Source organism: Ipomoea triloba, chromosome 4, assembly GCF_003576645.1.
Source record: "Ipomoea triloba cultivar NCNSP0323 chromosome 4, ASM357664v1".
In the NCBI taxonomy this organism is placed as follows: Eukaryota; Viridiplantae; Streptophyta; class Magnoliopsida; order Solanales; family Convolvulaceae; genus Ipomoea; species Ipomoea triloba.
Genome location: NC_044919.1, coordinates 2,278,399 through 2,292,711, shown reverse-complemented (window position 1 = coordinate 2,292,711; position 14,313 = coordinate 2,278,399). Strand labels below are relative to the sequence as shown.

Genomic DNA, 14,313 nt, shown 5'->3' with positions numbered 1-14,313 from the left:
CAATGACTTTTTTTTAGCATATCATCACCAATGCATAGAGTTGTTATTTTCAAGTGGAACTAGAAATGAAAAATATTGTAAAATGAAAAAAAAAGTGAAAAAATAGGCCAAACACTAATATACTAGCATTTGGAGGCATCTAGCCCAAACACATCCCGCGATTTACCTAATATACCAAATCTATAATGCAGAAACAGTGTGCATGTAACCTTAACACTTGGGGTTTAAACTTAACTAATCACACCATCTATCTCTCCACAATTTTATATATATATATATATATATATATATATATATATATATATATATATATATATATATGTTGAGAAAGAAATAGTTGCAAAAATGTATGTCAACAAAATAATTGGATCAAAAAAAGAAAAAGAAAAACCCCTTAGATAAAAAGAGAGACCAGAGATGTGAATCTTTTTTGTTCATTATGTATTATGTATTAATAAATATTTTTTCCATCTTTTGTTCATAAAAGACAAATTTAACAAATCATATGCGTATAAAATTGTTTGTCCATCCACTCGGCTGTCTGATAGCCTCACGTTATTACTGGGAAAAGATGGGAATGATATGGACACTTTGAAACATACTTCTCCACCTTTAGCCACTATATAATAATATGACGGTCAGTGACGGAGCCAGAAATTTTCTTCAGTGGGAGCGAAAAATGAAAAACTTAGATACCGAGTCATAAATATTGTTAACTAATGATAAAAAATCAAAATACATCAAGATAAAAAAATATTTAAAACAAAATATAACACATAATTAATTTGATAAAATAGTTTGAATGAAAAAAACATTATAAATCATTCATCTCACTATTAATATTAAAAAAAAAAAAAAAGAGAGAGAAGAAGTCACAATGTGACAAATAAAAAATCCAATTAAAACTCACACTATTAATATTAAAAAAATGTCAAAAACAAAATTTCACTCTACTATTAATATATATATATATATATATATATATATATATATATATATATATATTTAGCTTTATGGATTTTTAATTTGTAACATTGTGTCTTTTTTTTAATGGATTTTTAAAGACACAATGTTACAAATTAAAAATCCATAAAAAAAGACACAATGTTACAAATTAAAAATCCATAAAGCTAAATAAAGTGCTGCTGCAGGGTTTGAACTTTGGCCATTTTCATTTAATATTAAGGTCTTACCATCTAAGCCAACTTAACCTATGTTTAAGTGTTGGTATAGCTAATATATATACATTACATGTGGTGGGGGAGTGGGGGCAGGTGCCCCCACTGCCCCTATTGTGGCTCCGCCACTGATGACGGTCCACCTTTAGCCACTATATAATAATATGACGATCTAAGAAGAATTTTATCAGCATCGATATCTCTTGTATTGAATACAATTAAGTTAATAAATTTTAATTAAAAAAGGTTATAAATATGTGTATGGTATTAAGAACGTACAATATAAATTTAAAATCTTTCCTATTCACTTTAGAGTGATATTACGTACAAGAGGTATTACTGCCAGACCTATTAAAACTACCTTAAAATTTTTGTTTTAACTATTAGTATGTCCAATTTGGTTGATATGATGTTTTTAATTCCACACAATTTCTCACAATCATATTCACCCTGTTGTGATGATTGTTTCTTTTTTTTTTTTTTTTTTTTTAATTGGAAAGATAAAAGTTTGTTTTTCAAGTTTGGCAAATAATCATTCCCAAAAGAGTTAGCTAACTAGTTAGTCTTTCTTTTTTCTTTTTGGATATCGAATGAAATTCATCTATCATTATTCAATAGTGTGCGAGGGATAAATCTTGAATATGTGTAATAGCTAGTCTGTTAACCACATATGAAATGTAAAATAGACATTGATTTATGTAGATGATTCTTTTGGGACGACAAAGGAAACTCATAGCTAGGGTAAATATTGAAAGAAAATTAAATTCCTGACTTTTAAGTACAAGGATCATGCTTTACCATTTGGCCACTTCTTTCAGAGTACAAAAATGATGTTGATTTGTTTGTAATCTTATACTCACTCTAATGTATATATACACATCAGAGTGATTCCCTATATATTTAATTTAATATCTTATTATCACTATTCACTCATGCCAAAACATCATTTTTTTTAGATAGGGGCTGGGGTTGATTAGAGCTTTGTATTCAAGTGTTAGGCCACTGTCAATGAATGAAAGGCAAAGATAGTACGTAGTGTTCAATTCATAGATGTAAGCAACTAATATGTGTACTATCATGGATGTCACTTTCTTTTGTCTACTGAATTGACAATTCAGCACTACTTAGCTAATACATATATGTAAGGGAAATGCTAACTATATATGTTTCTTATTGAGTAAGCTAAGGATGCTACTTCAAGTTATTTTATTTTATTTTATTTTGTATTGTTTAAATTCTGCACAACTTGTAAATTTTTTAAACTGGTAAGAGGGAAAAATCTTGGAGAAGAACTAGTTGCATACTTGCATCACGTGATGATTATATTCTTCTAGAGTTTGGGACCCCCTAGACGATCATCATACCATTCAAGGCTCCCAAGTTACTAGGTTATTAATTAATTAGCTTGGAAACCAAGTTTGATTATCGGTGAGGGTGACCTACCTATTGACATTCTTTACAATTTGAACTGGTTAGTTATGTGCAACTTATGTTGATTTATCTTTGGTGCTCATTTGCCGACTATATATAGTCACAAGACGAAGACACTTTGATATATAGTAGTTGTGAAATGTGGTATTGCCATGAATTGTATAGGGACTATACATTATATCCTTTTTATAAGTTGTTAAAAATCAAGAGTAGTGCCAATTATTGGCAATACCACCAACACTGCAATAATAAATTGATTCTTTTTGAAGATTTGGTCAATAATGAGTAGAGATGGAGCTTATCATGAAAATGGTGGATCATAGGGCGCAGGGATTGATTCAACACCATTAACAATGTTATGATAACTTTAAACCATAAGTCTTGCAGCTGTGAAAGCTGCATGCCAAATTTTCTCAAATAAATTCATATGAACATTCGAGAATGTTCAGGAAAAAAAAATAGATGAAATCAATTTTTAGTGTAATTACCTTAGTCTTTTTAGTTGATTTTCTGTCAAACTTTATGATTGGTCTTCCCGGTTTGAGCACATCAGTTATGAACAACCTAGACTGATTTACTGTTCCTTTCCTAACTAGAGTAAATGACATATTTTACCTAGAGCACAACTTCAAGTAACGATTACAAGTTTTTCCATAAATGAAAGGTATTACTTTTAGAGGAGACCGGGCTAACTCTTGTCAGGTTTTACACAAATTTCTACGAAGTAATAAATAATCAGGCATTCGATAATACATATTCGCGAATATGCCATATATTTTCCATCTATCCCTTTCTAATAACCCTAATTAACCTAGCTTGTGTGTTTAATTTTTCACTTGTTGTCCAAGTGATCTGAGGATCTATATTTGATATGAAATATATTCTATTGCTGTATAGTAGGTAAATTAGTATATATAATGGAATTGAATTCTGAAACGCAATTGTATGTAAGACTCGTCTTTTTCAATCCTTCGCACCATATGAAAGGGATGGCATATATGTATATATGTAATATGTTTGTATACGGTGTTCGGTGCTCGGTGTGTGGTGTGTTCTTATCTTATGATTTTATCATGAAAGGGACGAGGGATGAAGAATGAGTGTAGTAAAATTCTCGTATGTACTGACTTCTAATCATAACTCTGAATCAATGGGCCATAACTCAATCAAGGTTGAGTGATCCGAACTCTCTCTCTAGATGGTGTATGGAGAATGTAATGTGAGCAGTGAGAGGACTTGTACCTTATATAACGACCATCATTGTGATTGTTGTATATCATTAGGTCTCCTAAACGCTAACCATACTCGTAATCATAAACGAAATCTAGCTATTTGGGTTATTAGTGTTGCACCCCATATCAAACATTAATATTATCATAACTTATCCTAATGTTATAATAATAATAATAATAATAATAATAATAATAATAATAATAGTAGTAGTAGTAGTAGTAGAAAAACGTTACATCTCGTACCAAAATGTTACACTTTTAATTCATACTAACACCTTTTTGGTTGAGTTTGTAGTGCAGTATTTTTTAGTATGATTTACTTCTCTTGTGAAGTTAGTGCGGTTTGCTTAGTGCACACTCTTGTGTAGTGGTTACAAGTTTCTCTCGTCATCCAGAAAAACAAGCTAGGGCGCAAATCCAATGAAAATGTTTAATCCTTCCAACAAGACAAATTAAACATATTTTAAGTGATTAATATTAAATTACAAAATTACGATTTGATGGTCAATTAATTTTAAAAATATATCAACAAAAGACTAATTTTTACTTGAAATTAAAAAAATGTGAATTTTACTCTTGTAATGAGCACGCCATGTTTGAAAATAAAAAGATTATGACATTAACAATGCACAATAGTTGTCTTTTTTTACCTTTCGTAAGATTTGGAACACCATATAAAAAATAATACTTGTATATAAATAGATAAAACTTCTCTTAAAATTTAAACGGGGAGAAGAAATAACAACAATTACCTTTGTATTATCGACACGCGGTACTAGTTACATCAATTATCTACTAAAATTTTGACCCCATTTGGGTGAATTGGCTATGGAGTTTCATCAACCTCTCATTCCTCATCAACTATATGTGAGGTTAGGTCAGAAGTGACTTTTGTCCAAACTGATGATATGATGGAGCAAGTGATAGTCTTGTTGTTATGCAAGTAGAGGAGGATAACCAATGGCAGCATGCACTTCATGTACAATTTGAGATTCTTACCGAATCTTGTAACATTGTGTTATACTTACTTTTATTTTTTGGAATAAAAGAAAACGATAAGCTACGCTGAAAACTCAATCTTGTCTCGTAATGATTAGCCATACCATGAGTTAGAGATTCCCTGACAATCTTCACAGTCGATATGATTGAGAAGGCCAGGTCCGATCCACATCAGCAAGAGGCGCATGAGCGTTCTTTCATCCTCTGATCTCCTTGCACCTCTAGTAGATTTTTTTTTTCTTTAGTTAATAAATGCATTCAAAACTTCACATATATAACTTTGGGATTAAATCAATGCATAGTATATGTTAAGTGTGAGTGTACTGTGTGATTCTCCCAACTGGGAGGTTATGAGATCATGTCTTAGTGGAGACGATATTAACTCTTTATACTTCAATAGTTTGAAAAAGTATAGATGAACATATATTATAATATAACAGTGTCATTAGTACTTTAAAAAAAATATGTTAGGTGATTGTTTAGACAATATGGAGCTGATGACCTTGCAAAGCTGGTGAGGTGACTCATAAATGCATTAAAATTTGTATAGCTTTTATTTCTGCTTTTGATGCATGAAAGGCATAAAATCCTTTGTTTGGTATATGGGTACATGCTGTGAAATATATGCTGTCTGCTCACAATATTAATTATTTATTAGCTAGGAGCTAGGTGTGTGTGTCTATATATATATATATATGATTGAGTACGTGGAGTATAATTGTTAACACACTCTCGATCGAATATCTTTCACACAGTTTTCTATTGTGTGCGATTTACGGAGTATTATTTTTTTGTTGATCGAACCTGTTACACAGAGTCTTTCTAGTGTCGTTTGCGGATTATTACTTAGTGCACGAGCTCGAATAACGATTGCCGATTTACCTCATCAGTCATCATTCAAAAAAAAAAAGATATATATGTTTTTTAGTACTAAATTTAGTCCATCAATTGTATACAACTTTAGTCATTTGAATCTTTATTTTTTAAATTATGTTTGCTACACAATACATCTATAACTTTGTAAAAAAGTTGTTATTTTATTTCTGAAATTTATTTATTGCTTCCCTTTCATTTTTTTTTCTTTTGGAAATTTTTATTGCTTCCTAATGGACAAAAAAAGGCAAGTTCTACGAAAGTGGTGACTGTGGACTTTACATGCATGCCATAAGCACATGCATACTTTTAAGCGACACCACAAATTTCCCAAATCCATCATCATCATGTCAGTATTCAATTTTAATTTATTTTCCTTTTTATTTAAATTTATATAAAACATTTAAAACTCAAAGATAATTTACGGAGCAACTTGAATTGGTTGGTAAGAGAACTAGTAATAGATTTAGAAGTAAGTTCAACTCTTATAAAAAGTGCGTTTGAATTAATCTCAGCGTGATGAGAAATACCAACGAGATGCCAAGTTAGCTATAATGTTGAAAATGCAATATGCTTAATTACTTATTATAAATAAAAAGGGATGGTAATACTTTTGTATACAAAAATAATGTATACGCATTGTCTTTGTAAGGATGTCAATTGAGTTAGTTTAGTCAATTTTCGGCCAATTTGTCGGGCATGTCAAACAAAAAAATGTCTTGCCATAATCCACTAATTGTTCAGTCTTTTTGAACCGTGTTAAATTAACATTTCTCCTTGTTAACATTGTAAGATTTCTCTTATTAGTTATTACTAGCTATTTAAGAATCGATCTTTATTTGGAGTGAAAAGGGAGGGGGACTGCAAAAGCTTGGGGCACAGTTTCCTAGCCACCAAGCGGGATGCCCATCGCATCGTCATAATAATAGACCTTCAAAGCTTCTCTAGTAGGGCTCATTAAGACCCGGAAAGCCTTTATCTATCTTTACCGAAGAGTCTGCCATCTTATTTTGTTCTCGGTAGACATGCATCACACGGGTACTCCAATCCCCATCAAACATCCTTCTACATGTTCATGGCAAATTATTGTGTGGACCATGGTCTACATAGCTACGTGGATCATGAATGCAACATACATTTTTAATATACTAAAAGTAAATTATTTGTGTATTGAATGCACAAATTTGATAATATATAAAAAATCATGTAATTTCAAATAATGTACTTTTAGTATATTAACAATATTTTTTTTGAAGAGATTTACTTTTTATTTATGATTCACACAAATGTGTGGACTATGGTCTATGTAATAATGATGGGTTGCTCATTGATTGGGCTAGTTCATGGGTTGGGCTACATTTATCCACATATTTTGGTATCAAATTTCAATACTAACCAAATTGGGCTAGATCCTTAATTGGGCTCCAGAAAAGCTGAATATGGAAACTGCAATAATTGTAGCCCAAAACCGACCTAGTATCCCCTAACAAAAACCCTAGCTCTCTTTTTCCTGCGCTCTTACATCTCGCCATTGTCTCTGACCTTAAACGCTGGCTTTCTTTCACCAATTCAATCTCAGACATTCAACACCGACAGGAAGAAGAAGGCACCATAATCCATAGAGCAGAGAGTCCAACAATGGCGGAAACGATGTCTATGGAGGAGATTCGAGCCACGGCTGCTCGTCTCAATATTGACCTTTCCGAAATCGATCTGGACTCCATTCGTCTCCCTCCCGGCGAGGATTTTGGCATCGTAAGGTAACCGAGAATACTCCAAAACCATAGTAAAATCAATCTATAGCTGTAGGTTTGATTTGGTTTTTTATCTGATTTCTTTTGTCTGGTGGATTTGTGGAATGATAGTGATGACGGCGACTTGGAGGAGGAGGATGCACTGGAATTTGACACCGGTTTTGGCAGCGTAATAGTAGTGGATAATTTGCCGGTAGTACCTAAAGAAAAATATGAGAAGCTGGAAGGTGTCGTCCGTAAAATTTACGGCCAAATTGGGGTGATTAAGGAGGATGGTCTGTGGATGCCAGTCGATCCCGATACTCAGAAAACCCTAGGCTACTGCTTCATTGAGTACAATACTCCTCAGGTACCTTTTTTTTCTATTTTTTTCAAGTATTATTTTTTTGGTAGGTCATAAATTTTACACATTTTATATGCAAAGTGAGTGCTTTTGGACAAAAAGTATAAGAAAAATAGAACCTTCATATTTATATACAAAGTTGATGTGCATACGTAGTGTAATTTGGGATGAAAAAACATTAATGTTTGCAAGCAAAGGAGTTGCACAGCTTTTGAAAACTAAATATGCTTCTAAGATATCACTGTAATGTACCAAAAATTTTCTATGCACTGAGAAGAAAACAAGATAGTGCTTTACTTATTATCATTATGCTTTGCTGATGGTCTTTGGGATACTGTTTGTTCTTTTTCTTTACTTGATTGTTTGGGTCTGTTAATAATAATTCAATATTTTGCAAGTTTTGGCTGACTCTCTGGAGGCAATGTAGTAGTATGTAATCAGCTATTAGAATGACTATTATTCATGATATACTCAAAAGTTTATACATCAATTTTGGTATTAATTTGTTGCAATTTTCTTTTTGCCATTTTTATTACAACCATGAAAGAAGGTTCACACACTGTTCTGAAACAGAATTATTTGCGAAGTTATTTGAATTTTCTATACTGAATCGGATCTGTTGATTATGTAGGAAGCTGAGCTTGCTAAGGAAAAAACACATGGATACAGATTAGATAAATCTCATATATTTGCCGTCAACATGTTTGATGACATAGAGAAATTCATGAAGGTTCCAGATGAGTGGGCACCTCCTGAAACGAAAGTATATACTCCAAGGGTAAGAATTTTCATCTGCTATCTTTTTAGAAGTATCATAGTCTCATCTTCACTTTGCTCATGTTTTTGGGGTGGCTTGCATTTTTTATGTAGGAGAATTTGCAACATTGGCTTACCGATGAGAAGGCCAGAGATCAGTTTGTAATTCGTTCTGGCACAGACACAGAAGTTCTTTGGAATGATGCTAGACAGATGAAGCCTGATCCTGTTTATAAACGTCAGGTGGGCATATTGTTTACTTTCCTTGTACTGAAACTTGTTTGTTTGATCATTTCTATGTGTTTGCTCATTATTATTATTATTATTTTTCTCCTTGGATGCAGTTCTGGACTGAGAGCTTTGTTCAGTGGTCCCCATTGGGCACTTATCTGGCCACAGTTCATAGACAAGGTGCTGCTATCTGGGGAGGTGCCAACAGTTTTGAACGTCTAATGAGATATCCTCATCCTCAGGTAAAAAATGAGGGTATTTCTATTATAGTTTAAAAATTATATAAGTTCTTGTATATATAGTTATTTGCTTTGGTTGTTCTAACTACAGGTGAAATTGATCGATTTCTCTCCTGGTGAGAGATATTTGGTAACTTACAGCAGCCATGAGCCAAGTAATCCACGTGACTCTCATGTAAGTTTGTTATTTTGTTCTTACTTCATCCATTGTGACTGTGTGATTCTGTCGTTACATAATCTGGGTGGATAATTGTTTTCCCCCTTTTTCACAGAGGGTGGTGTTGAACATTTTTGATGTGAGGACTGGAAAAGTTCGGAGAGATTTTAAGGGCAGTGCTGATGAGTTTGCCATTGGTGGCACTGGAGGTGTTGCTGGGGTTTCTTGGCCAGTGTTTAGGTGAGCCATCGTAATTATCTGCATATAGTTCTGGTTCATTTCCCCCCTTCATGATTACAACAAAAAGAATGCTTGAAGACCTAGCAATCATATTGATAAGAACATACTTATGGAGGATTATTTTTTCACAAAAATTGCAGATGGGGTGGTGGCAAAGATGACAAGTATTTTGCAAGAATAGGAAAAAACATAATCTCTGTATATGAAACAGAGAGTTTTAGCCTTATTGACAAGAAGTCTATAAAGGTCGAAAATGTTCTAGACTTCAGTTGGTCTCCAACCGATCCCATTCTTGCCCTATTTGTTCCTGAACTTGGTGGTGGAAATCAACCAGCAAGGGTAAGTGGTGGTGTGTGTATCCATTTCATTCTTTTCATTGATCAGTGCTTACTTATTCAACCCTAACTAAATATATTTTTCTTTTCATTACAGGTGAGTCTTGTGCAAATCCCAAGCAAAGAGGAACTTAGGCAGAAGAACCTGTTCAGTGTCAGTGATTGCAAAATGTATTGGCAAAGCAATGGAGACTATCTTGCTGTTAAGGTTGATCGGTACACAAAAACTAAGAAGAGCACATATACAGGCTTTGAGCTTTTCAGAATCAAAGAACGAGATATTCCCATTGAGGTTTTGGAGCTGGAGAACAAGAATGATAAAATTATTGCTTTTGCTTGGGAGCCTAAGGGTCACAGATTTGCTGTTATCCATGGTGACAACCCTAGGCCGGATATTAGTTTCTACTCCATGCGGAGTGGTAGTAACACAGGGAGAGTTTCAAAACTTGCAACAGTTAAAGGAAAACAAGCGAATGCACTTTATTGGTCACCTGCAGGCCGCTTTATTATATTGGCTGGTTTGAAGGGCTTCAACGGGCAGTTAGAGTTTTTTGATGTCGATGAGCTTGAAACAATGGCCACAGCTGAGCATTTCATGGCCACAGATATTGAATGGGATCCTACTGGAAGGTAACTTTTAAAATAAAAGTGGGATGAGTTAATTGGACTTCTTTATGCATTTATTTAAATATTTCACTGGTCAACAATTTCCAATGTCTAGTACTTCGTGATAAACTATGTATATGATATTATTCGACTTTTCTAATTGTGGCATTTAATTTGCATTGTAAGATATGTTGCAACGTCTGTCACCTCGGTTCATGAGATGGAGAATGGTTTCAATATCTGGTCTTTCCATGGCAAGCTGCTGTATCGGATTCTGAAGGATCATTTCTTCCAAGTAAGTTTGGACTTCAAATCATGCTATGTTTTCTATTACATATTTGTGCATTAATGAATTAATGCCCGACTTGTGTTATAGTTCTTGTGGAGACCAAGGCCCCCACCCTTCTTGACCCGTGAGAAAGAGGAGGAGATTCTAAAGAATCTCAAGAAATACAGCAAGAAGTACGAGGCCGAGGATCAAGATGTTTCGTTGCAGTTGAGTGAGCAGGACCGCCAGAAAAGAAAGAAATTGAAGGAAGATTGGGACTCGTGGGTAAATGAGTGGAAAAGATTACACGAGGAGGAAAAACTGGAGAGGGAAAGGCTTCGTGATGGTGAGGCAAGCGATCAAGAAGAAGAATACGAAGCCAAGGAAGTCGAAGTAGAAGAAGTGTTGGATGTTTCAGAGGAGATAATTTCTTTCGACTGATTTCCCCATTGCTTCTTCCCCCACCCACTCCCAAAATTTTTATATGATTACTTTTTTCTTTAGGTGTTTTAATTCTTATTCAGTTATGACTACCTAAAGTTGTTCCCTTATATGTAATGATGAGATATCTATTGAGTTTTAGGTGTTTGTTTTGTTTTATGATGTCCTCAGGGTATCTTTTTTCCTTTGATACAAGTCATTACCTTCTAATGGTTAAAATCACATTAGGTTAACAAGCTGTATTTTACTGCCAAAATAGATTTATAATTGTTTAACTACTGTATCATTTATTAGAAATTTGTAGTTTGCTTAGTTCCACTCTATAGTACTAATAGTTACTCCCTCTGTCTCATTTTAATTACTCCCTCTGTCTCATTTTATGTGTTTGGTTTGGTTAACAAGGTTTGAATGAAGTTATTTTTAATTCAAATTTTCATAATATTAAGTTTAGTATTAATATACAAAATTTATATATTTAGAAACTATAAAAGTACTATTAAACACAAAAAATCAAATTTAAAAATAAGTAAAATATAGTAAGGAAAATAAACAAAGAAAAAAGAGTATATAGTGTTACTAGTTGCATTTTAAAATTCTAAGTTATTTACAAAAATATTATCATGTTTTTCAATAAATGTACTTTGTAAGTTGGTATCTTTATTTAGTTATGCATTTTTATGTACTTTAGTGCGAATAGAATTGTTCATAGTGTAACTAGAAAAGCCTGTTCTATGTCTGTACAGTGGACTTTCATCCATCCTATTATTGTCAACGATTTGTACTTTAATTTGAATTAATAATAAATAATAATAGACAAGTAGCTGCCACTTTGTATTACTGAATATAGTTCTACAATTGTATATTAGGAAAAGGAAAGGCATCAATATCAGTGGTGGGCAAAAACCAGTTGAATCTTTGTCCTCTCAGATACACAAAAAGAAAAATGGACATAAACAGTGTGCTATGCATGCTAAGACTATCTTACACTGAATATTGGCTCTGCATCTGCTGTGGGTTGAGTTCTTCTTGTGTACTTGAGCAGTAAACCTTCCAAGGAGAGCCCTGGTACTTTTAGATCCCTGCAAATCACCATAGGCACAACATTTTACATTCTAGGCGGGGAGAAAGTGCGACGAAAGATCATGGAATGATAGGACTGAGAGACAATAACACACCTGACATATGGATGCAGATCCTTCCACTCCCATTTTGGCCTCTCCTGGAACAGTACGGAAAACCGCTCTGCAGGAACGGATGACAGTGAAGAAACACTAAATGGATAAACCCATGTGTCTATCCCGAGTTTTTCTGTCAAGACTTCCCCTTCCAACATCTCGAAACATGGTTTCATCCCATCCGGAATTCTGAGTCTCCACTCTTCTAAGAAAGTTTCGGTTTTCATCTTCTTTCCTCTTAATATTTCTCTTGCAAAGTGCACGCAGATTTTCTTCTCGTCCAGCTTCCAAATCGAGCTCCTGCTCGAGCCTTCCTCGACTTTACTGCCGTGAACTTGGATACAATGCTTTGCAATTTTGCTAGGAAAACCGTCTCCTTCCATCACATGCAAAACATCGTCTTCGATCAGTCTGTTTAAAGACCAGTTGTTAATCACTGAATTATGCAGAAGCATATTCAGCACTGCATCCATATATTTCTCGTCTAAAATTCGCCAATATCCATTTATTTCCACTGCAGACAGAGCTTGTAACCCGGCTCTCAGTTCCTCATCACTGGCTTGCACGCTTTCAACAAGATCATCCCACGTATACAGGAATCTACCCTCGTCTACAGCTTCTGAGATGTCCATTTCTGAAGCCTCATCGAAACTATAAGGATTTTGGGAGAGAAGCATTCTAAGCTTATCTAATCTTGGAGCAACCTCGACGAGTTCCATACAGCCGGGTGCCACTTTGATGACAGAAGCAACAGTCTTCTTGTCATCGCTACGCACACTAGCATCTTCTGAAGCCTCACGCGAGATTGATGAGTCAGATGGAGGGATAAGGAACACAGAGTTCGACGACCCTACAAATTTGACAGCATAAGTTTTCGACAGTGTGCACAGAACTGCATCTTCATCAGGCTGCCCTCTCAACGTTACACTGGAGGCAAGAATCACATTTCCAGATTTATCAAGCAAATCAATATAATCAAAGAAAAAACGAGCATTAACTACAGGTCTACAGGAACGCCACTGCATACCTTTGGTGTAGGAAATCAGGGAGGAGTTTCTCATCAAGCTCAATAAGAAATAGATCATCGTGAGGTCCAAAGCGAGGATGATAGGCAATAGAAAGAGACGAGTTTGGTTTAAGTTCTAGTACTGCTTCTGCCCCTCCTTCACAACCAGATTGCAATAGCTCCATAACCACCACTTAAGAAGACAAGAACAAAAATCCTGTTTTTCTCTGTAAAATTCCACAAAATTAAGATCTTTTGTCTTGTTCACTAAGATATCAACTATTCAGAATCTAAACAACCTTAACATCTAACTCAAATAGGCTAGGAACCCTAAGAAACAACTATGGCAATTGGCAACAATGTACATAAAACTAAAAGAATGAAAGCAAACAAATTTCATGGCTAAAGAGTAAACTTTCTCTCAATTTCAGATCAAATAGACCAAACCCTTGGACCATGGCAATTAAGACAAAAACAGAAACGATTTACACAATTGAAAATGGATGCCGATCAGCAAATTCACAGTAAAAATTAGGATAATTAAATTTCACGAAGAAAATGAAAAAGAAGGCAAACCCATTTCACTTCTCGCAAAACCCAAATCCCTACACATTTTATCACATCAGGAAAAAAAAAAACAAGAATGTATTACAAAGCAAAAGAAAAATCGCAATTGAACTCCCACACAAGTTAAATATCGAGTAAAAATAGGAGCAAAAAGCATATCAAACAAACGTAAGCTGAACTCAGTGCTTACCTTCGTCCGGAGCTGCAAACGACGAGCGTCGATTCGGGTCGGTTCCAGACTAGGGCTAAAAAAAGAGGCGCGAAAGAACAGAGACAACAAAACAAACTGAAGTGGCGCGAAAGAGCCAAGACCGTGGCGGGAAGCGTGCCAGGCCCAAATGGGTTTTAAATGGGCCAGACTCCAATAGGCCCATTCAACATTTTCCAAAGTTAATTGGCTGGGAAATGATATTGTGGAACATGCATTCACATTCTAAGGTGAGCTATTCATATATAAGTTCATTTTTAGTATACTGAATGCT

The 14,313-nt window shown here is 34.4% G+C and overlaps 2 protein-coding genes across 2 annotated transcripts; one reads left to right on the top strand and one right to left on the bottom strand.

The window, feature by feature from the left end:
* Positions 1-7,228: 7,228 nt before the first annotated feature.
* LOC116016615 (eukaryotic translation initiation factor 3 subunit B-like) lies at positions 7,229-11,316 on the top strand. The gene is made up of 11 exons (XM_031256965.1): positions 7,229-7,473; positions 7,579-7,816; positions 8,442-8,588; positions 8,681-8,809; positions 8,911-9,039; positions 9,128-9,211; positions 9,309-9,433; positions 9,574-9,772; positions 9,866-10,398; positions 10,561-10,669; positions 10,751-11,316. The coding sequence occupies exons 1-11, from the start codon at positions 7,352-7,354 to the stop codon at positions 11,081-11,083; spliced, it is 2,148 nt and encodes a 715-aa protein (XP_031112825.1). The 5' UTR covers positions 7,229-7,351; the 3' UTR covers positions 11,084-11,316.
* A 560-nt stretch (positions 11,317-11,876) lies between these two features.
* Positions 11,877-14,076, bottom strand: LOC116015561 (sister chromatid cohesion protein DCC1). Its single transcript, XM_031255667.1, has 4 exons — positions 14,022-14,076; positions 13,286-13,491; positions 12,259-13,185; positions 11,877-12,162 (listed from the first exon to the last, which is right to left on the bottom strand). The coding sequence occupies exons 2-4, from the start codon at positions 13,447-13,449 to the stop codon at positions 12,060-12,062; spliced, it is 1,194 nt and encodes a 397-aa protein (XP_031111527.1). The 5' UTR covers positions 13,450-13,491; positions 14,022-14,076; the 3' UTR covers positions 11,877-12,059.
* Between the last annotated feature and the right edge of the window lie 237 nt (positions 14,077-14,313).

Coding starts and splice junctions, on each gene's coding strand:
- LOC116016615 (XM_031256965.1), top strand. CDS start 7,352: ATGGCGGAAACGATGTCTATGGAGGAGATTCGAGCCACGGCTGCTCGT. Junction 9,434..9,573: donor GTTTCTTGGCCAGTGTTTAG/GTGAGCCATCGT, acceptor CAAAAATTGCAG/ATGGGGTGGTGGCAAAGATG. Junction 10,670..10,750: donor TGAAGGATCATTTCTTCCAA/GTAAGTTTGGAC, acceptor CTTGTGTTATAG/TTCTTGTGGAGACCAAGGCC.
- LOC116015561 (XM_031255667.1), bottom strand. CDS start 13,449: ATGGAGCTATTGCAATCTGGTTGTGAAGGAGGGGCAGAAGCAGTACTA. Junction 13,186..13,285: donor CCTGATTTCCTACACCAAAG/GTATGCAGTGGC, acceptor TCTTGCCTCCAG/TGTAACGTTGAGAGGGCAGC. Junction 12,163..12,258: donor GATCTGCATCCATATGTCAG/GTGTGTTATTGT, acceptor GGTGATTTGCAG/GGATCTAAAAGTACCAGGGC.